The following is a 22946-nucleotide window of genomic DNA, read 5'->3' as shown; positions in this document are numbered from 1 at the left end:
GCGTTGAAAGCCACTACCAAGCAACGGCAGTGAGGAGGTGACTGCAGACACTGGTGTGTGTGTGTGTAACAGTGAACTGTAAAGTGTTTCCATGCGCTGTATCATAGAGTTAAATGAATCTGATCACTGATCCAAAACCCGTCTATAGTCATTCATACACGTGACAATATATATTATTAAAAAAATTTGTTTCGATGAAACGTTTTGGAGAGTAAATAATTTTGTTTTGGTTTCAATGCGACGATGACTCTACATTTTAGCCACAGTGATGAAATTAAAATTTCAAAACAATATTCTGTGCAGATCTGCATTATGAAATCACAGCCATATTGTTCGAGTATAGTTTTTGAGACGAGACATACATGTTATAAATAATACTTTAACATAACACTTGTCTCCGAGGCCTGAAAGCATTGAAACAAGGTAGCGTTGTAGTCAGTGAATAAACACAACATGCTGTACAGCTCCAACGCATAAATCTCGTGTAAATACATGCCGTGCTAAAAGCACATCTATCTGCAAAGTCAAACATTGTATTAGCAGTTTGCAAAATAAATCAATTATGCATCAAATGATACTAAATATTCATGAGTTTGCAGAATAGGGAAGATTTCACAATATTTTGTAATACGAACAAGAGAATGACGAATACGCCTGCGTTCTCACATATGACTAGCTCATTTAAATTTCAGGTAGACAATGAAGTCACTCAATTCTATCACCTGTCAACGGTTCTCACATTCAGTTGACGAAATCTGTTTCTTAAATCTTGCCTCAGGAGACGACGGCCACTTGGGAAATTTAGGCGTAGATGGTATATTGGTGTTAAAATATAAGGGTATCTTAAAAATACAGGGTGTGAACTAGTTTCACCTGGCTCAATAAATGCTCCAACGCGCGCTTTTGTAAACATAATCATAGACCTTCGAACTGTATATCTTGACCTGCTGAGCAAGACATGGAATTTCCCTGGTACTTATTATGTTAGTTCGATAGGTAATGCCAGTACCATAAATCACCGTGTATTCCAAGGCAATAATTTCACACCTATATGAGGTGGTATCGGAGAGTTCTCGGATTCTTATTGTTGCAACTGCCTCGGTGAAAGAGGTGAGAGGGGAGGCCAAGGTCACACCTCCACAAGCCTATTGCATCAGTCTGCCATGTGACACCGCGCTGTGAACACGCATTATTTTTACATGAGTGTTTCTTCGAATTCGCGTTTCGTTTTGTCTGTGATGGATGGCAAAATCGAGTAAAGTGTCTACACCAAGTTTTGCATGAAGCTCGGTAAATCCGTGACCGAAACCCCTGAAATGCTTCGTGAGGCTTTTGGAGAACATTCTTTAAGCCGAAGAGATGTTTCTGAATGACATTCACGTTTCAAGGCCGGTCAAGTGTCAGCTGAATATGACGAACGTTCGGGGCGACCAAGCACCAGCAAAACGACAGAAAATTTTGTAAAATTCGAGAACTCATAAAAGATGAAGGTCGCCAAACCATCCATAAGCTCGCAGACACTACTGGGATCAGCTATGGAGTTTACCAGGAGATCTTAACCGAAAATTTGAACATGCACCGTATTGCTCCTTCAGCAGGGCAACGCACTCGCCCACATTTCCCTGAAAACCACAGAGTTTATGATTACCAACAACATGGTTATCATTCCCCATCCTCCCTATTAGCCGGACTTAGCCCCTTGTAATTTCGATGTTTCCCAAATTGAAAATGAAACCGAAGGGACGAAGTTTTGAAACAGTGTCTGACATGCAATGGGACTCGCAAGCGGTACTCGACAGCATTAAGGAAAGTGACTTCCACGGTGCTTTTGAAGCGGAAAAAAAAACATGGGATCACTGTATACGTTCCCAAGTAGATCATTTTGAAGATGGCAGCTAAAATTGAATAAGTTAGGCCAACATTTCTTTTTTGTCCTAGTCCGGGAACTTTCCGATACACCTCGTAAAGTTAAGAAAAAGTTTTAGAATTAAACCAAAAGAAGCCACATTTTTATGCGACCCTTTTAATGTAAAGCTAAAACTCTTTTCTTAACACAGGCATATACAATACTTTCTGGGCGAGAGATTATTTCCGTGGAGTACGCGGTGATTTATGATACTGCTATTGCCTACCGAACTAACATAATTAGTACCAGGGAAATTCCATGTCTCGCTCAGCTGGTCAAGATATACAGTCCGAAGGTCCATGATTATTTTTACAAAAGTGCACGTTGGAGCATTTACTGAGCCAAGTGAATCTATAAAGAATGCCGTCTTCTGGGGTGTGGCGCCGTGCAGATGTGTGAACCGACGTTTCGGAGGAACGTATCGCCTCCATCTTCAAGGTAGAAAAATCCGCGAGCGAGGAACCATCCTGAGCAGGTGGCTGCAGTCTGCGGTCTATCGCGAATTTTTCTACCGTGAAGATGTAGACGATACTTTCCTCCGAAATGTCGGTTGACACAATATCTACACGGCGCTACATCCCAGAAGACGGCATTCTTCATAGTCACCGCTGTGAAAACCTCGAATCTTACACAGGTGAATCTACTCGTAGTTCACACCCTGTATTTTCAGGATACGCTTATAATTTAACATTAATTTACCATCTACGTCTAGATTTCCCAAGTAGCCCATCTCCTAAGGCAAGATTTAAGAAAGCGATTTCGTCAACGAAATATCAGAGCCGTTGACAGAGAGTTCAACTAACCCTTAAGCGATATTCATGTTACTCCCTTGGAAATCAACTCTAATATTGCAAAATTGATTTCGGTGGAAACTGATGTGTTGGGCTCCAAAATAATTATTGTACTGTCGAGCAAAATTCATAATCAGGTCTTTACGCAACGTGATATATTCGCCCACTCTTTAGAGCAGAGAATGCCTTACTTGCCTAACAAATGCACTGAGGAGAAGTCGGCGTAAATGTACCAATAATACGAAAATAAAGAAGTTGATGAATCAGAGAGTTGGGTACTGGTCAATTGAACCTCAGGATCCGCTCTGAGCTGTTACGAGCCGAGTCACTTCCGTCACTGCATGTACAAGCAGAACAGGTGTGACGACACCCCGAACTCTCGGAGTAAATGCTTCCCATTTATAACCAGAACGACGTTTTATATATATACAGACTGGGAGTGGGGGAGAGGCTCGCCAATCCAAAGTTTTACGAGCGAAATATCTAGTGGCACCAGACTGTCTCGCAAATGCATCGGATGAACATACTGTTACAGAGCATAACATTGTGCATCTATTGTTGGAGTCAAACCAGATAGAAGGGTGTTGCTTCTTATCCGGTAAAAAAAAAAGTTATAATTCAGTCTAACTTCAACGCTCATACACGTATTATCCATGCTCTATCGCGGATTTCATGCTTTAATATAGTTTTCTTATGGAAATAAAAGTCTGCAGGAGTTTTAACTGGAAGGCCTAACTTTACGCGAAAATGCTAACGACATAGTTTTTAAAGATTTCAAGAATGAAGTGCTTATTAGGTTTTTGACTAGCAAGATCAATTAAACTTCCATTACCAGCACAACCATGTACCAGGGTTGGAACTTTAATAGTGGCAACTATTTATTTACAACTGATACAAAATAGATGCATGTTTCAAAGTTTTACTGTCCTTCAATGTAGTCACCAGCATTGTGTACAACCCATTGCCAGTGATGTGGAAGCTGTAGGATACCTTTAGCACTGCCTGTTGTGCTGATAGTTCCAATGGAGCGGTCTACTGCCTGAAGAATCTCTGGAACAGTTCTGAAGCGAAGGCCATGAACGTGATTCCTTCATCTTAGGAATCAAGTCGAAGTCACAAAGGCTTAAGTCCGGGGAGTACGGTGGATGTTACAGCACTTCCCAGCCCCATCAATCGAACAAATCAGCCACAGCTTGCGCTGCATGCGGCCGAGCTTTGTCCTGCAAAATGATGGGTGGGTTCTGCAGAAAGTCTCGCCGCTTCTCTCTCAAATCTGGTCGCAGGTTGTGTTCCAAAAATAAACAGTAATACTGCGCATTGACGGTCTGCTGTCAGGGAACGGTATGTGTTAGGATAACACCATCACAATCGTACACGAGAATCACCATAACTTTCACATTGCTGGGGTTCTGACGAACTTCTGATTTTCGTGGTGACCCGTAATGATGCCATTCGCTCGATTGGCGTTTCATTTGTGGCTCGTACGAGTACGATTTGGCCCATGTCTCATCCAGCGTAAGAAAGCCTCTCCTTCGCGCTCATAGCGCTCCAAGTGGTTAAGAGCAGCATCGTATCGTAGCCATTTCTGCATTTCCGTCAAATCACGCGGAACCCATCGTGATGAAATTTTTCTTATGTCCAGGCGTTCCTTCAGAATGTGAAAACACGGTCGTATGCGCTAATCCTGTCTCTCGGGCCAGCTCACGAATCGCATGGCGTCGATCACTCTCCAGCAACGCGGAAAGAGCATACATCACTTCTTCATTAAAAACTAGGACGACCTGGCCGATGCATGTCTGCGGCCCTCGTTGAAGGCTTTCACCCACCTTGCCACTGTTCTGTAAGGCGATGCAGATTCCCCGCAAGCCCCTTGAAGACCTTGATGACACTGTCGTGCTGTTTCGAAAACATCGTGACAACACTACATTAGACCGCCAGCTAACACGAGGCTCTGTTCTTCTCGTCAGTGCGCATGCGCGTGATGTGGGAAGGGAGAGTCTATTTGCTCTGAGGTAAGGTAGGTACGTAACTAACATGTGGTGTAAGCGACATTATTTGGTTCCGTTGCATGGCGTCTCTACAGCAGTGTTGCCACTATTAAAGTTCCAACCCTCGTACTATTTCTCCTGTGACGAGGACACATTATGCAATTATCAAGCCAATCTCGTTCGAACTGTGCCAGCCGAAATGATCGGCATGGTTTTCGCGATAAAAACCTCGTTCTATCTTTAAATAAAGAGCATAATGGTCACAGCACAATAGCTCTAGCCATGTGACTCACCTTCCTTTCGTTCAGCTGTGCGTCGGGGCGACAAACATCGCCGCCGTCATGTTCATATCTTAGTACAGTTGACGCAAACGCTGATTACTAAAACAACGGAGGTCTCATGTTTTCACAAGAATACTGCTGACACGAGGGAGTGTTGATAAGTCTTTGGCTTTATAAAGAAAAGAGCAATGTACGGGATTGAAAAAAATATATTTACTCTACATATCCCCCCAGTCCCACGAGTTCCATACACTTATGACTTCGTTGTTCTAACTTCTTTAACCCATCCAAGAAAAATTATTTTGTTTGCGCTGCAAGCCATCCCTCCGCGGCTGATGTGACTTCCTCAGTGCTCGAAAGCTATCTTCCCTTTAGGTGTTTCTTGAGGATAGGAAAGAGGTGGTAGTCCGAAGGGGCCAAATCAGGTGAGTAGGCTGGATGTTTCGGAACATCAAAGTGAAGATCTGCCAATTTCTGATGCCTAATGCCAGCTTTGTGAGGAACAGCACTGTCTTGAAGGAACAAGATTCTTTTCGAAAGCTTGCTCGAAGTTTGGAGACCAGCTGCTGCTTCAGTTTGCCGAGAAGTGCAACGTAGTATTCTGCCGTGATGGTTGCACACTTTTCAAGGTAGTCTACGAGCAACATTCCATCTTGTCAATGAATGTTCGGGCAGCTCATGGTTCCTCATTAGGAACACTGTTGGCGAGCTCCTGTAAGTGCTCGTCCCTCCCACCTTTCAACTACAAATGTCAATTTTCAGAGCCGAAGAAAGCAGATCAGAATTTTATTTTAGTTGTAGGAATGCTTTGTTAAAATTGTTTACGTACATGGAAAACAGCAACACGTATTGCGACTGTACAAACTATTTTGATGCGATTATGGCAATTGACGAATATGTTTACCATGGCCTATGAACTTTGAATGCTGACATGTCATACATACATATATTACACGTATATTATAGTACGCATTTACAATGAGTAAACAGATTAGGTCTACAATGTGAGAAGCTGACAAACTTCTAGATGTATTTGACCTCAAATAATTACAGGAAATATTTTTATTTCCCAATCAAATGAAATAATAAAAGCAAATGATAAACGCAATATATAGTATAAATGAGATAAAATTATTTTTACTCGGTTCTACTTTTACTTGAGGGCACGCGGTAGCGTAGTTGGTTGAGGCACTATGCTACAAGCCGGAAGGTCTAGGGATCGAGTCCCGATGAAGTGGATTTTTTCAATTTACCTAATCCTTCCAGCCGCACTATTGCCCTGGGGTCGACTCAGCCTCTAACAGAAATGAGTACCAGGAATATTCTTGGGGGTAAAGCGCGGCCGGCGCGTAAGGTTCAAAACCTTACCGCCATCTATGAGCCGATTGTCTAGAAAATGTGGGAACCTCGACGTCTCACAACCCTATGGGTCTCCACGGCCTGTTACAGAGATGCCTTTACTGTTTACTTGCTACTTTTACTTGCGTACTAAATTTGTTTTCATAGTTTTATGTATGCCTTTCTTAAAATTGTGACATATCGATGCATTGCTAGGCAACGTGTTGGTAAACAAGTTCCAGCGAAGACAGCTTCTTGGTAAAGAGTCCGTTGCTAGGTTACTCAATAATAGAGACATATCCATAAACATTCTCACAGCAACGAATACAGGCAACAACAGAAGAAGTGCCGTTTCTATGCGACGGCCGGTAAACCCCCCCTTAAAACGTGACAACAATATAGGGAAACTTTGAAGAGAGCAGTCTTCTGGGATTTGGCGCCGTGTATATGTGGTGTTAACCGACGTTTCGGAGGAACGTATCGCCCCCATCTTCAGGGTTGAAGAAAAAGTGTAAGTAAATCTGCAAGCGACAACACCGTGAGACACGGTAAAGCAGAGTCTGCTTTACCGTGTCTCACGGTGTTGTCGCTTGCAGATTTACTTACACTTTTTCTTCAACCCTGAAGATGGGGGCGATACGTTCCTCCGAAACGTCGGTTAACACCACATATACACGGTGCCAAATCCCAGAAGACTGCTTTCTTCATAGTCACCGCCGTGAAAGCCTCAAATCTTACATAGGGAAACTTTGTTTTCTATGTGATCCGCGCCAAGAAAACGCACGGAATAGAACGTCTATTGTCAGGCAACGAAGCTGTAAACACGCATCCTTAACAAAAGAAGATGTTTTCCGTGGAGTCCGTGCAGAAGAGTTATCTTGAAGACAATTGGCGCTACGAGTTAGTCAAAACTTTATATGTGGCGTAGTGCAGCGATATTTTGGTGTGACAGTTATAGTTTCTGTGTTAAAAATCCGTTGCCAGGAAACGATTAGGAAAACTTTGCAGAGGAATAGCCATAGTTTAGATCTGTTACCTAGCAACGACTAGTTAAAGCAGACATAGAAGACTTTATTTCTGGGTTATAATTACAGTAATCCTTTTTTTTTTCTTGACACTACAGCCTTATTGGGCCTAGGCCTACCTCCATGAACTTCTCCGTTCACTTCGGACAGTAACCTTTATAGTGTTATAATTATTTGTAGTTACGGCTAGTGAATATCTAATAAATCGACTCACCGATCCGAAACCCGTCTTTAGTCACTAATACAAGTGACAATATATAAACACAATTAAAAATACACCTTCATTATTTAATACCGGTACAAGTTTGTAAGTTGGCGATAAAGCATCTCCTTGTTTTAAACCATTCTGGATAGGAAATTTATCAGACAAATGTTTACTACAAGGACTTTACTATACGTTTCATTTAAACACATTTCAATCAACCTAACTAGTTTCATGGGTATCCCTAACTCTATTAGAATATTGTACAATACTTCCCTCCTAAATGAATCGTAGGCTTTATTGAAGTCTATGAATAGCTGATGTACTGTCTCATCGTACTCCCACTTAGATCGTTTATCCAAGGAATCAGTCCAGGTCCGAGGATTTGTGTTCATTTTCGTAACATATTGATTTTTTACGGTGAGGAGTTCTTAGCCCCACGCCCAACACCCAAGCTGGAGGGCCACCCCTTGTCGGCTGTCCGCGACTGCTTATTCAATATATTCGCAGCTTCCCTCCAAAACTGGAGGGCGTCTTCTCCATCCGCAACCTGAGGACGCGCCATGCCGTGGTGACAGGGACCCACCTAACGAATGGGGGAGACGAGGAATGCGTATAGGATATTGGTGGGAAAGCCAGAAGGAAGAAGACCACAGGGAAGACCAAGGGGTAGGTGGGTGGACAATATTAGAATGGATCTTAGAGAGATAGGATGGGATGGTATGGATTGGATAGATCTGGCTCAGGGTAGAGACCAGTGGAGGGCTCTTGTGAACACGGTGATGAACCTTCGGGTTCCATAAAATGCTGGGAAATTCTTGAGTAGCTGCAGAAATGGCGTCTGCTCAAGAAGGGCTCAGCTCCATGAGTAAGTAAGTATAAGTTTGTAATTAAAAAATGAAACGAATCGACGGCAAAAAGGGAGACCGAAGGGGTAGTGACTCTCATAGCAACTAAGATATCAGTACTTCAGCAAAAAGAAAAAAAAGTAAAGCTATCCCTGTAACAGGCCGTGAAGGCCCATAGGGTTGTGAGACGTTAGGGTCCCACATTATCTAGACAATCGGCTCAAAGATGGCGGTAAGGTTGTCAGCCTTACGCGCCGGCCGCGCTTTACTCCCCAGGAAAATTATTTAATTAATTCCTGGTACTCAATTCTGTTAGAGGCTGAGTCGACCCCAGGGCCATAGTGCGGCTAGAAGGATTAGGTCAACTGAAAAAAAACCAATGACCTCATCGGGACTTGAATCCGCGACCTTCCGGCTTGTAGCATAGTACCTCAACCAACTACGCTACCGCGTGCCCCTCCAGTACTTCAATATGAACCGAAAACATTCTTGGTGTAAAATTAACGATGAACTGAATTTCCAACCAGAAGGGAAGCAGCTGGTGACTTTGGTTGCCTAGGAGCCGACTGGAGCTCGAAGGCAGAAAATTGTTTTCAGATGTAGAGCCATTGAAGAAGATTATCTGCATTATCTGCAAACTTTGCTATAGGAGTGTTTAGCGAGGATAAGTTAAAGAAGTTTTAAAAACTTGACATTCATAGCTACGTCATGAGAAGACCAACTGTGTATTTAGGAAAAGAAGGGCAAGCCTTCCTATGAGGACTTGACTGACTCTGGAGGTCACAGGAAAACCCATCCTTAGGATTCCTTTGTATCATAAGACCTGGGAACTTACGATGAAATGCTTGTAATTCTTGAACAGAGAAATCGCGTTCAAGACATCAATTATTGGTGTATTTATTAGGGCATATTTTGCAAAGAAATTTGAAACACCTGTACAACAATTTATGTTTCAGTAATCGTGTATGGATTAGTGTCATTTCCGGCGTTATCCGAGAGTTACTATAAGGCAAATAAATAGCCTAAATTATTGTAGGCCGATATTACAAAATAATAATAAAAAGGAGAGCTTTGCCTGTGGCTTCCTCCACATCTACACAAGCAAAGACCTCAGAGAATCTGCTGCGGTTAACTTGTTTTTAGCTATGAATTTCTTACACTTCACTGTTGGATATTTCTCTTTGCTCTTCGTGCTCTCCGTTGGAGAATCACTAGATTGGAGAGGTTTCTAGGCACTGCAAAACATCACATTCAAGTGGACAGCATCTTCCTTCGTATTCGGGAGCTGCCCAGAGACGAGCTATACCTACTGACGTTTTCTATATTTTCTTCTTAGACCGCCGAGGAAAATGACGGGATAAAACCTAAAATTAGACAATGATCGCTTTCTTCAATATCCTTAATTCTTTATTAATTTATTACCTTGATATTCTAAGATATAGGTCTACAGCCTGAGTTCTGATAGCGTTATTAAATATGCAATAATAAGAATGGATAAACAAATACGTAAATTATTATAGCCGTATCGCTGATAAAATCGAGAGACCAATAGCAGAATTAGTGACACTAACACTTAAACTTTATTATCGGGAATTGCAGACATTACATAGTGTACAATGTTATTGTCACCACCTCTAAACCTTATAACAAGGGTACAAGTAAGTGTGCGTAGTTCGGTCTACTGCCTTAGATGACGTTACGGCCGAGAAGATGGTACACTACTGCTACAGAACAGCACGGCATCACCACTCATGAAATCGTATTCTTCATAGCCACCGGTGTGAGAACCTCAGATCCGGACTGTACAGTTTAGGTTGTGTTGCGCAGTCCTGTAGGAATCACGCTAGCTACGAAAGGCACTCTTCTTAATGAATTAATCCGAGCCTGTCTATCATGTCGTATGAGACAGTCGTTTTCCTGTCACTCGAATAACTTCTGTGTTGACTGGGCTATTTAAGCTCACTCAGGATCCGAACTACCAATAAGAAATAGCTATGGGAAATCTTAGGCTGGAGTAGGATGACGACTAAGTAAATACAAAGATGCGCCTGGGCAGAATGGTGACCTCTTGGTCAAATTTTGATCGTGTGCGAGACGTTGTTTCTCTCACCTTCCTGGTAGCGTGTAAATTACTCTGTCCAATCCCAAGTACTGTACATTATTCAGCGCCACAGTGGGTCACCTAATTTAAAACATGTTGCATTCATAATTCTACAGAGTAATCCTAATTTATGCCGGTCACGGTAGCCGAGCGGTCTAAGGCGTGCACTGTCTTCGCTCGCTCGGAAGACGGGATCGTGGGTTCGAATCCCACTCAGGGCATGGATGTTTGTGTGCGTTTTTCTGTGTTTGTGTACAGGTAGAGGCCTTGCGACGAGCTGATCACTCGCCCAATGAGTCCTACCGTATGTGTAAGATCTAGAAAAACCGAAGTGAACGGAGAAGTTCATGGAGGTAGGCCTAGGGCCATTTGGGCTGTAGTGGCAAGGAAAAAAAGAAAATCCTAATTTATATCGAAGTGAACGGAGAAGTTCATGGAGGTATGCCTAGGCCCACTGGGGCTGTAGTGTGAAGGAAAAAATCCTAAATTATTGTTGGGGTTTCGGTTTGAGGGTCATGAAAACCCCGACAATAATTTAGAGTCACCCTGTATTAAGTTACAAGACGTGCCTTGTAGCACAGCCGTTGCAGTTTACTTTCGTTTGGTACCGTTCTCACTTTTGTGTGAGGGTGTAAAGTAAAGCGACAACATTTGCTGTGTACCCGGATTGACAACTTCACTAATTCTGTGGCGAATGGCCGCGCCATAGCTCCAGCGGTTAGTCGCTGGCTTCCCACCGCGGCGGCCCGGGTTCGATCCCGGGTCTGGTCAAGTGGGATTTGTGGTGGACAAAGTGGCGCTGGGGCAGGTTTTCACCGAGTACTTCGGTTTCCCTGCCAATCTTCATTCCACCAATTGCTCCACAATCACCCTCACCTATCATCTGGGGCTGGTACAATAGGCCAGAAGTGGGCGCAGTACAAGGGACTTACTCCCACCCCACTAGCAAAAAAAAGTCTGTGACGAAGAAACACATTCAGTGATAAATTAATAACTTTCTTTAGGCATGGCGGGAACCGGGGTAGCGTAGTCGGTATAGAGACTGGCCACAGGCTGGACGAGTGAGAAGTCGGATTTCGATTCCTGGTAGGTTCAAGAATTTTATCTTGTCCAAATCGTCCAGACTACCTCTGGGGTCAACCTAACCTCTTAAAGAGACCTGGGGGTGAAACTGACCATTCACCTCAAGCTATTGCCGAGATGAAGAAAATGTGGATTTATATAGCCACTCTCTTATACGCCTTCATGGCGTTGTCTCATTATTTAAGCATATGGACAATTTGCCTTTAACTCTAGGTATGGCAACACAAATGAAATTCAATTTATGAGTTGAAAGTAACATAAACTGAGTGGTTCCAACTTTTACAGTTCGACTTTATGTGCACGTAAATATAGGCCCATAATTACAACAAAACAAATAAACTCCGTGGCCTGTAGTCCGCAAGCGAACTATATCGACCGAGCAACCGACGCTTGTAGGCGAAGTTACTGTAAACGTTTGAGGATAGAGGGTGTCACGTGGTCAGAGCAACGGATCCCCATGGCCGTTAATCTCGGTTTTCTGGTTCGGAGCCGCTATTTCCTTGAAACAGTTCCTCAATTATTCTCACGAGGCTGAGTGAACCCCGTCCAGACCTACTATTTCTCGGAAAATCTGGTAGCGACGGGAATCGAGGCCGGTACCTCTGGATCTGTAGCCATGAACTCTGACCACTAGACCACAGAGGCGGACATCATCAAATGTAAACGGAACGATATCCTTTTAAAGATTCACGTATCCTGCCTATGTTGAGTATCTAATCTTACAAACCATGGTACAAACTGAGTAAGTTTAAAGCTCGAAATCAGGATGTGAAGGGGACGACCTAAATGAGAAAGCATCCCTAGCAGACAAGACAAAGGGGAGAGGACGCTGCCACGACGACAGTACAAGGCTGCCTCTGACGGGAGCAGGTAACTCTTGACAATTATACTACAGCAACTAAGTGCATGCAAATTATGTCGTGAAATCTAATACCGTGCACATAGAGGCTTCAAACTAAAACAGGAACAAGAGTCCTTGTAAATGGTGAATGTAAAAGGGCGAAATGCCACAACCGCATTTCACTAAACTAGGCAGAGTCCCCAGACAATATTTCCGACCACTAAATCGTTGTTGTCGGAAAGACCTGGCTGTTATGAATATTAAACAGGATCTCGGACTTGGATGGATTCTTTGGGACGAAATAAGCAGCGAAAAATCAATATGAGATTTGAACCTTGGAATGTCAGGTTCGTTCTAAATAGTAGCAAGGAAATTAGTGAAGAATACCACAATTTTTTATTGCTAGTGGGGTGGGACTATTAGTTTTTTATTGCTAGTGGGGTGGGACTAAGTCCCTTGTACTGTGACCACTTCTGGCCTATTGTACCAGCCACAGATGATAGGTGAAGGTGATTGTGGAGCAATTGATGGAATGAAGATTGGCAGGGGAAACCGAAGTACTCGGATAAAACCTGCCCCACCGCCATTTTGTCCACCACAAATCCCACTTGACCAGACCCGGGATCGAACCCGTGCCGCCGCGGTGGGAAGTCACCGACTAACTGCTTGAACTATGGCGCGGCCTATACAATAGCTTTAGCGGAGGTATAGACCAAATGAGATAGGGGTAGCTTAGTTGGCATAGCGACTGGCTACGGGCTGGACAACAAAGAGGTCGGTGTTCGAGTACCGGTACGGTCTTTCACTTCTTCACGTCGTTCAGATCGGCTCCGGGGTCCACCCAACTTCCTATCCAATGGGTACAGGGGGTAAAGCCGCCGGGGTGTGAAGCTGACCACTCACCTCCAACTATGTGCCGAGGTAAAGAAAATTTGGATCTATACATCCACTCCCCCATACGCCTCCATGGTGTATTGTTTAATTAGTTAAGCACATGGATAACTTTGCCTTTACCTCTTTCATAAAATGAGTCTGAAACAATCTGTACATATCTGCTGCAGACTGTAGGTGTAATGCCGGACTACAGCTACGTGCTAAGACACGCTCCATCTTGATCCTTTTGCTTACGCGCTCGTATGTCAACATGGAGCGTTTGTGGAGACAAAATTACAAACGTAATCTTGCTTTATCACCAATAGCTATGAACCGAAGAAATCTGTCTAGACTTGAGAGAGTGCCGGGAAACAGATGAGCAAGAAGGGGCGTGTGTCGTCGGCCTACAGAAGGAGACATGACTGAATTTCAGAAGTGGAATATTATACTTCAGCATCCCGTACTGTTATGAATATTACTGCAATAAATATATTTATACATTATTATATTACGCGGCAGTTACGCAGAACCAAAGTCGTGCACGAATTTTAATCACGTTACAAATGTGTTTATGCTACATTGTTTGGTCACATGTTTCGTCCTTGTGTTCACTCGTCGTGACACAGGTGCTACAATTTTCTCACGAACCATAATCACTATTTCTAATACAAAAAAGCTAAAGTTGTCCCTGTTCTTAACTAATTAAGCACCACGCCATGAAGGCGTATGGGGAGCGGATTTATAGATCCACATTTTCTTGACCTCGACAATAGCTGGAGATGAGTGGTCAGTTTCACGCTCCGGCCGCTTTACTCCAGGTACCCACTGGATAGGAACTTGGGTGAACCCCAGAGCCGGTCTCGACAACATGGAGAAGAGAAAATTCTTGACACTAACAGGAATCAAACTCCGACCCCTCGGTCGTCCAGCCCGTAGCCAATAGCTATACCAACTGAGCTATCCCGGCTCCCTATTTCTGATATATATTAAATAAAATAATTTTTATATTTAAAATATATGCAATAAGGAAGATGTGCCTTTAAAAGTTAAGGCTCCATTTTAAAATAGTTAAGATCTAGATTTGTATCAGTTTTAGAGCGCATCACATCTGCTTAATATGATGCAAATTTCGTTGCATAGTTAGCCAAAACTTCGGATTGAATTCTTTAACCAAGCATCTAAAATACAGAGTGGCTCTAAACTGTTGTCGGGGTTTCTGTTTATAGGCCACGGAAACGATGACAATAATTTAGATTCGCCCTGTATCCTTACAATTTCTTTCTAACTGCTTGTTAATGTTGTCTGTTTTCCTACTGCCAGTAATAGCTCTCAGAACCTTCATTTCGGTCGTATCAATGCTTCTGTTGTCCTTAAACTAATAGCATTCTGACCAATGAAACAGTGTGGGTACAGCCTACACACCATAAAACGTATTGTGTGAAGTCTCCTTCCAATTTTAACACTGATGTTCTAAGTGCTACGTAATTTCATATTGACATGTGTAGGTGGGGGGAGGGGTATGCGTGATGAAATTAACGGGTTCTAGTTCGGATGATTGGATGTATTAGCACCTTGGTTACAACTTCTCTTAATCACACAAATACAATTAGTACAGCGCTATCGCTCTTTCTACCCTTCACAAGTCACTGTTACACACACACACACACACACAAGTCCTCTCCTGGTAATGCAATTGAAACGCAGGAACCACCGCTTCAGATCACTCCAGATATCACTGCGCTAAAGCACGCATGAATTCTTCAACGTCCATTATACAGGCTGAATCGTACAGAACCGGCCCCATGAATTTGCTAATAATTCCGCAGGTGATGCATATAACCGCTCACAATTACGACATAATAATCCGTGGGCCGTGCTGAGTCGAATGGTGTGCGCATGATCCGGCAAGTGGCAGCCCTTATGCTGCAAGGTCAAGGACAATACCGAAACGTGTCTGCAGTGCGCAGGCGACAGTCATGGAGTTCACTGTTGAACAGCGAGTGTTTCTAATGCCTATTTGAAAACGGCGGAGAGTTTCAACACCTGCTCTGATGACGGCACACAATCCAAGAGAAGATACGTGTAAATTACTTTAATATCTGTATGGTATATTTTATATTACATCTCATTTCGTCGGGCTTGTTCTATATGAATCACCCTGTATAACACTTCACAGCTGCATCCTCACAACTCCTTTCCATGACGGCTTCGTGTCCTTGACTCACGCCTTCTAGGCTGTGCCTAGCTACGACTCGTAACTACCCTGAACTGATCTTGCATCTGAATTCACTTAAAGGCACTCTGCACAGACACCTATTAACGTAGACGTGTTTTCAGTTCCGTTGCTTAGAAACGTAACGTTCTTCTACCGTTGGTTGGCAACGTAAGCTACCCACCATGAACACTTGCGCGACATCATCCCATGTGAAAGCATACAGTAGTTTAGTGAATGTGCAGGGGAAACAATGCCAACGTAATTATGGCTCATAGCACACTATCCGAATCGAGTGTGTGACTCACAAAGACACTCAAATGCAGAACCCTTTTTTTTTTCAGCTCTGATAGAAGTTATGTATTCCACCGCAACACAGCAAGATTCGAATCGAATGAAGTTGAAGGCCTAGCTTCGCTGCATAGACTTGACTGGGCTCGATCTGGATAGTGTGCACGTAGCCTAAGGTGATAACTCCCAGGGGCTGGAGAGATGCTGTGCCCGACAGCGGATAGAGTTGAATCCATGTGCAACTTTGCCGTTCTGATAAATTGTTGAGAGCAATCCTGACCGGTGAGTTATTCACTATTTCAGAGAGTAAACAACGAGTACATGTAAAGACGACATGACAGAGAGACCAGCAGATAATAGAGAAAATTGTGCAACATGGGCTTTGTAACATATTTACCTCGTATAGTACTGCGAGGGTAAATCTGGGATGACATAAAATTCACGATCGACAGCCGGTTTTGTGTTACACCAGTTGGTTGGTTGGTTCGTTCGATGATTGATTGGTTGTTTGATTAATTGGTTGATTGCTTAGTCTTTTGTTGGTTGACTGGCCCGGTGGCTGGCTGGTTGATTAGTTTGTTGTTGATTAACTGGTTTGTTGATTGGGTAGGTGGTTGGTTAGTTGATTGGTTGACTGATTAGTTGGTTTGTTGACCGACAGGTATCGCGATTTGTTGCTTGATTAGTTGGTTGGTGAATTCGATAGCTGCTTGGTTACCCAGGGGATCTGATAATGTGCGACATTACGTTTACGATGACTTCATAAACTGAGCAGCAGAAAAGAACATCCAAACGACGGAGACGAGGGTTAATGAAGTCACCCTTGTATGAAGAAGGAAGCGAATCTGGGGCGGAGGCAGGGCGTTAGGCGCGAGGTCCGCAGCTCGGTAATTACTGAAATAATGATTGATGACGCTGATAACAGGGAGATGAACAACCGCTGTGGTGATGATTACTGATGATGCATTTAGTCTGAATAACGCGGGCTGGTAATTGCTGACGATGACCGTCAGGTGATTAATGATTTGATTTTCTAGTATTACAGAGTACGATGCTGTTAATGGTAAAGCAGTACACGTCAGAATGTTGCTCAGTCTGTCCTATGATTCTCTACTGATGAACAAGTTATGCAGATTCCGGCAGAATGATTATAGTAAGAGGTCAACAAGCTCTGGCTCAGTTCACCAGTACGGCGAAAATTCTGATCCTGAAAAAGAAACACCACGCATCCAAAAGTAGCTATACTTGCCCAGCATCGGCCCTCTTCCTATCAAATAACACACAAACAAAGAACGCTGCTAATTATGTTATAAAATATTTATAAAAGCTATCCATGTAACAGGCCATAGAGGACCATAGGGTTGTGAGACATCGAGGCTCTCACATCTAGACAATCAACTAACTGGAAGGATTAGGTCAATTGAAAAATCCTCATCGGGATTCGAACCCGCGACCTTCCGGTTTGTAGCATAGTGCCTTAACTATGCTACCGCGTGCTAAACCTATTTACAGTAAAGGATAAACTTGGAAGGATGTGGAAGATAACGCCCGCGGCTTATTTTGAGGTGTCATAAAATAATCTTTTTTTTCCTGGAAAACTATGGAAAATATTTCATAGAATCTGTGCAGATAATCGAAGCCGAGACGTCATACAAAAGAAGCGCGTGTGTGTTAGCCAGTTACCGCGATGATCGGCCATTTACAAGGAGCAAAGAAACAGAAAACTAAACAAATAAAAAGAAAAATGGCACATTTTACCAGCTAATAAACTAAAACAATAGCTAGTGACACTGGTATCGTATTCAATAGGATCATTATCCTGCACACTGCCCATCACCTACAGTTTTTCCAAACACACCGTTTCTGAAAGTGGACTTTTCCCGATATCAGGTTTCCTTCTTTCGGTATCTAGGAATGGAGGTTAACTCCACCTAATCAGGTCAAAGAAAATTTTCCTCTGTCACATGTAATGACTGAATTCCGAAATGCAATTTTCGAAAAAAAAGAAAGAAAAGGAACTCAAGCGGAAGGGCAAATGGCCAAACTAAGAATCGTGTTCCTTGTTGGACATCACAGTCAGGAACATTTAGTGTTATCGTATTCCTAACTAAAGAAAGGCCAAGTTGTCCCTGTGCTTAATAAATTATGCATCGGCAAAAGACAGGTGAAGGGTGGAGGCATAGCCCACCATCTCCGGTCTCCGCACTAGATGGAGGTGACTGATCAGTTTCACTCCCTGGCCGCTTTACCTCCGGGGAAATAGCTCCCCGTGCCCATCGGATAGGACGCCAGATGGGCCTCAGATCGCGTCTGGACGCTATGGAGTAAACAAGAATTTTGCCTCTTCCGGGAATCGAATCCCGGCCGTCCAGACTGTAGCCCCTCCCTATACCGACTGAGCTACCCCCTTCATTAGTATTCCTCATCATATTGTTCCTTACGACTAAATTCCTTCACCCTGAATCAGCTTCTTCCTTTATTCTTGACTTCACAATAAACTGCTTGTAGTAAACTTACCTGGGGTGGCAAGTAGCAATAGACACACATGAGAGGAGGCAAGCGTGAGGAGAAAGGTCACTGTCTGGCGACACCACTTGACCACTTGGTCCACGCGCATGCCCATCCCTCTGTTTCCATAGTCACTGTTAGAGCGCCGTCAATACCATCACCTACAAGAGCAACAGACATGTGTTACTTTCTGAAACATTCGTGAGTTGCAGTCACGTCTCTTTTACACATAAAAAAATCATGTTAAAGATCACAGCTCAGGTCACGCCACAGGTACCTATCCTATGTCATGTAAAGGTCAACTCGCGGACAGGAGTCATTTTACATATTCCACGAAATTATTAATTGTCGATATGTTATCGTATACAAATATAACCTTTACTGAAGGCTAGTCATTTCATGGTCATATGCAATTTCGGTACAACCACAACACATGAAGTTATAATCAGGTGGACAATTCAGCTTACGAGAACCTCTATCATGAAAATCTAGTAGTCACCCCATGCACGTGTCTCACTCTTCATAACCACACTGTGAAGAAGTTCCAGTTATAGTTTACTGGACAATTAAAATTATTGGAGCCTTCATCATAAGATGGTTTCAGCTACAGTCTAATGTAAAATTCAACGTAAAGAAGCCTCCTTCACCACGAAAGAGTACTGGTTAGCTGGTAGATTATGCCGTTTTTAATCATAAATGTTACAAAAATATACCAGTTATGCCCAAATTAAACCATAATGCATGAGAAAGTTTTCTTTAGTTTTCAAAACATATCTATGACATGAAAATATTTTTTTCTGACACGCGCTCTGTTTATCTTACGGACGTGTCATTTTCAATGATAATTACCTGATTGGAATGGGGGCATATTCTGTGAATATGTTATCTCACATGCCTTTCGGACTTACTAACCTAGGGATATCAAACCCATGTCAGACATATAATGTGTCATAGACATGTGATCTTTGACACGGACTTCCACATTTCATCTCAACGTTTCCACGTTCATTCATTTATCATTCCATTATTAGGAGTTATCGTAGCCATCGCCTGTTTTAAAAAATCTTATTTTCTATGAACGACTATTTCATCAACGCAACTGAAATGAAAACTCTCATTTTGTAGCAGATACGGAGCTTGTGCATAGGAACAACTAACTGCGTGTGACACACAAAGCCGTGCAGCGATGCAGAACCCAATGAAAACTGACTCGACGTGTCTCAAATTTAAAAGTGCACGGCGTGTATAGGACACCGATATTCTGTATATGACAACAGAGCTCAGAAACAACAAATAAAATTCGTTTTAAAGGCTGCTGTCTTACCAACTGCGAACATAAGCATTCGTGCTGTAACTCTTTTCCCTAAAAAAAAGTGTCGCAGAAGTCCCGAGAAGGGAATGCAACTAATGAAACTGATTTTTGTAGGTTATTTTCGATATCTTCGGACGCATATGTTTTACGGTGATCTGACAGGATGGAAAGATGTTTGCAGGAAGCCGTCGTGAACTACTCGAGGTACTGACCAAAGAACTGAGGAAAACCTCTAAAAACCTGTCAGGATATTCAATGTCCTGACCAAGATACGAATCGAGCACCTACCGAATGCAAATCTGGAGCGTTAGACCTAGGTAAGTGCATTCCGTGAAAATTGCATCTATTTTAACTCTAACCTAAAACTCAGGGAAATTCTCCCGATAGTACAATAGTTTTAAAAACCACAAAACTCGTAACAACTTAGGTGAAGACACGGTACAATTCATGTGATTTTCCTGGTTTCATAAGACTATCAAATGTACATATAAAAGTGAGGTATACACGATAGGGGAAACTAACAAAGTTTGATTTATGGAGGCTCAGTTGCAGGTTTATTACGTTTTTGGTGCTAAAAAACTTATTCCGAAATTGAAGGCTCAATGTCCTCTTTGGAAAATTTTCAATGCCAGTTCCAGAAAAAAAAATGCGGAAAACATCCACGAAAGGAGAACTCATTTCATTCGTAAAACAATTCCTCCATATACTGTTTCTGCAATAGGAAAAGCACAGGCCGGCCTCTTAGTGCAGGAATAACAGAGCAACTGCGCCAGACGTTTCTTGGCAGACCGCGAAAACCAATGTACAGAGAACACTGTGTCCTAGAAACACCACACACAGATTTATGAACTAAGAAAACACCTAAGCCTTCGCCCTTACAAATTGCAACGTTTGCAATGTACCACACTGTCGTCGCACACTGCACCTATTCGCTGACATGAACCTCTGTCAGTGATGAACAGTGACCACCATCTTGTACTGCAACTGATGGACATATGCATCATAAGACTTTTTGAATTTTATTTTAAGAAAAATTAAAGTATGATGGTAAACTGTTAAATGGTGCATTTCTTCTGGCAAACGTCTCAAACTTCTGGACACGTTAACAGACATATTGCTCAGAGAGCGGGTACAGTCAATCCAGATATTCTTCTTTACATATGTCACAACATGTGTCGCATGCTAAAATTAGCTTCATGTTGTTATTATTGACATAGCTTCTCGACCATCCTGCGGCTACGTTACGCACATAAGAGCTGTGTCCAGCCACCTACTCACGCAGGTTCTTCGCTCGCGGATTTTTCTACCCTGATAATGGAGGCGATACCGTCCTCCGAAATGTCGGTTCCCACAAAATCTACACGGCCCCACATCTTCATATGTACCGCCGAGGATACCTCAAATCTGCATTTGTGACACTTCACATAAAGAACAAAATGCAGTTTACACACGATTTCAGATGGCATCGAGCATCGCCACAGTGATATTTGGTCCCCCTGAAGCCAGGTCTATCTTATGAACATCGGGAAACACATGACAATCGCCCGCAACAACAACGGGGACTGCGTAAAGCAAGAGAACAAAGGATCAACAGCCAAACAACGCGTTGGTATTGAAGAATAATGTAGTGGAAAACAACGCCTAAACACATAGGCATAATAAGACATGAGCAAATAAAAAATTGAAATGAATAACGAAGAATAATATTGGAGGAGGAATAACAAAGAAACTAAAGGACACAAACAATGCCAATAATAAGAGCATGAGGAGAAAATAGCAGTAAAATTTGACAATTGAAACAGATTGAGAAGGTTGAATAGAAAAACTGATGACGAGGAAAACAATAAGAATTGAACAACAGCGCTAATTCAAACGGAAAGTAAGGAGAAAGAATGAGAAGAGACAATATAAAAGAATAAAGAGGGTAAAGAAGGAAACACAAAAGAATAAAAACAAAAGCTGTGAAAGGAAAAAAACCTAACAAGGAAAGGGACTAAAGCAAAGGTGTAGAAAAATGATACGGCTGGAACGTAGAGCAGGAGAAGCGGTAAGAGAAAGACGTAAGAGATATATCGGAGATGATGAAACAGGGCTGGAGACTGGTGTACGTTCCTTAAAATGCTACATAACCTGAATAACACTGCGAAACAGCAACACATGGTGCAAGCAGCTTACTGCCAGAGGTTTGCCTACGACATGCGGCAACTTCTCCAACTTTAATCTGTAGTGTGTAGTCTAAACGAAGTGCTGCAGGCGCAAACCTGTACACAGCAGCTGATGGTACGAAGTGCTTCTCGCAACTCAGCTTGCGACATTCATAACACCAAGGCCTGTTAACTAATTGTAAGGAGACCTGTTTAACATCAGACTAATTTTAAATGAAGTAAAGGGCAGGGATTTTAGCAATTGGAAAGACAAACGCTGGAGAAGAGTATTATGCTATGCGAAGTTCAAGTATTGGGTGTTAAAGTTTATCAAGATAGCGTGAGTCAAGGTAGATAAGAGGAAAACGGAAATGTATGATACGTACGCTGCATCCAGTTTTGTGGAGTGATGAATTAACAAATAGAAATGAAAAAAAATTCACATAGGGATAGAAGAAAATATTTCCGTTACTTGACCAGTACTGTGGGCCCTGATAAATGAAATGGGAACTTTGGAGTTGGGCCGCAAGACATCTAAACTTCACCATATTCGATATATAACGATGAGAGGAGAAGACACGGCAGATACACGCTGGAGTGACATGGAGAGCTTCGATGAATGCCTGGAAGACAATGATCACGTTGAATATGGTCCTGAGACACACCAAATGGTGTACGCATACAATGATATAGATGAACGTTTACAAGTAGCAACGAAAACAAGGGGCGATGTGCAATATAACGGAACTCTCATACAGCCAACTCGTAACTGCGACCACAAAAGGCACTACACTTATGTACAGGATCAGCGGCTTTGTCTTAGCCACTTTCAATTCTTTAAAGAAGAGGAAGAAAAGTGGTTTGTGTGTGCGCCCGCCTGACTGTGCAACTTTTAAACGAACTGACTGACTTTCATGAACCGTGGTAAGCAAATTATGACGCCGGAGGTCACCCAACAGTACACTGTGTTTTCAGTAATCTGGGGCCCACTCAGCCCCGTGAGAATAATTGAGGAACTATTTAAAGGAAATAGCGGCTCTGGTCTAGAAAACCGAGATTAACGGCCGAGGGAATCCGTTGCGTTGACCACGCGACATCTCCTATCCGCAAAAGTTGCATTAACTTCGCCGACAAGTGGCGGTCGCTCAGTCGGTATAGTTCGCTTGCGGACTACAAGCCACGGAGTTTATTTCTTTTTAATA

At 42.8% G+C, this 22946-nt stretch overlaps 1 protein-coding gene across 1 annotated transcript in view; it reads right to left on the bottom strand.

Moving 5' to 3' along the window:
* LOC111872495 (protein turtle) overlaps positions 1 to 22946 on the bottom strand; it is a 480259-nt gene that overhangs the window by 139986 nt on the left and 317327 nt on the right. The window contains exon 4 of the mRNA XM_023866469.2: positions 18298 to 18449. Within this exon, the coding sequence (XP_023722237.1) occupies positions 18298 to 18403 (106 nt within the window). The 5' untranslated portion in view covers positions 18404 to 18449. The remainder of the gene's footprint in view (positions 1 to 18297; positions 18450 to 22946) is intronic.

The sequence above is a fragment of the Cryptotermes secundus genome, unplaced genomic scaffold, assembly GCF_002891405.2.
Source record: "Cryptotermes secundus unplaced genomic scaffold, Csec_1.0 scaffold537, whole genome shotgun sequence".
Classification (NCBI taxonomy): Eukaryota; Metazoa; Arthropoda; class Insecta; order Blattodea; family Kalotermitidae; genus Cryptotermes; species Cryptotermes secundus.
The sequence above is the reverse complement of the archived record's forward strand: the minus strand, read 5'-3'. Positions and strand labels throughout refer to the sequence as shown.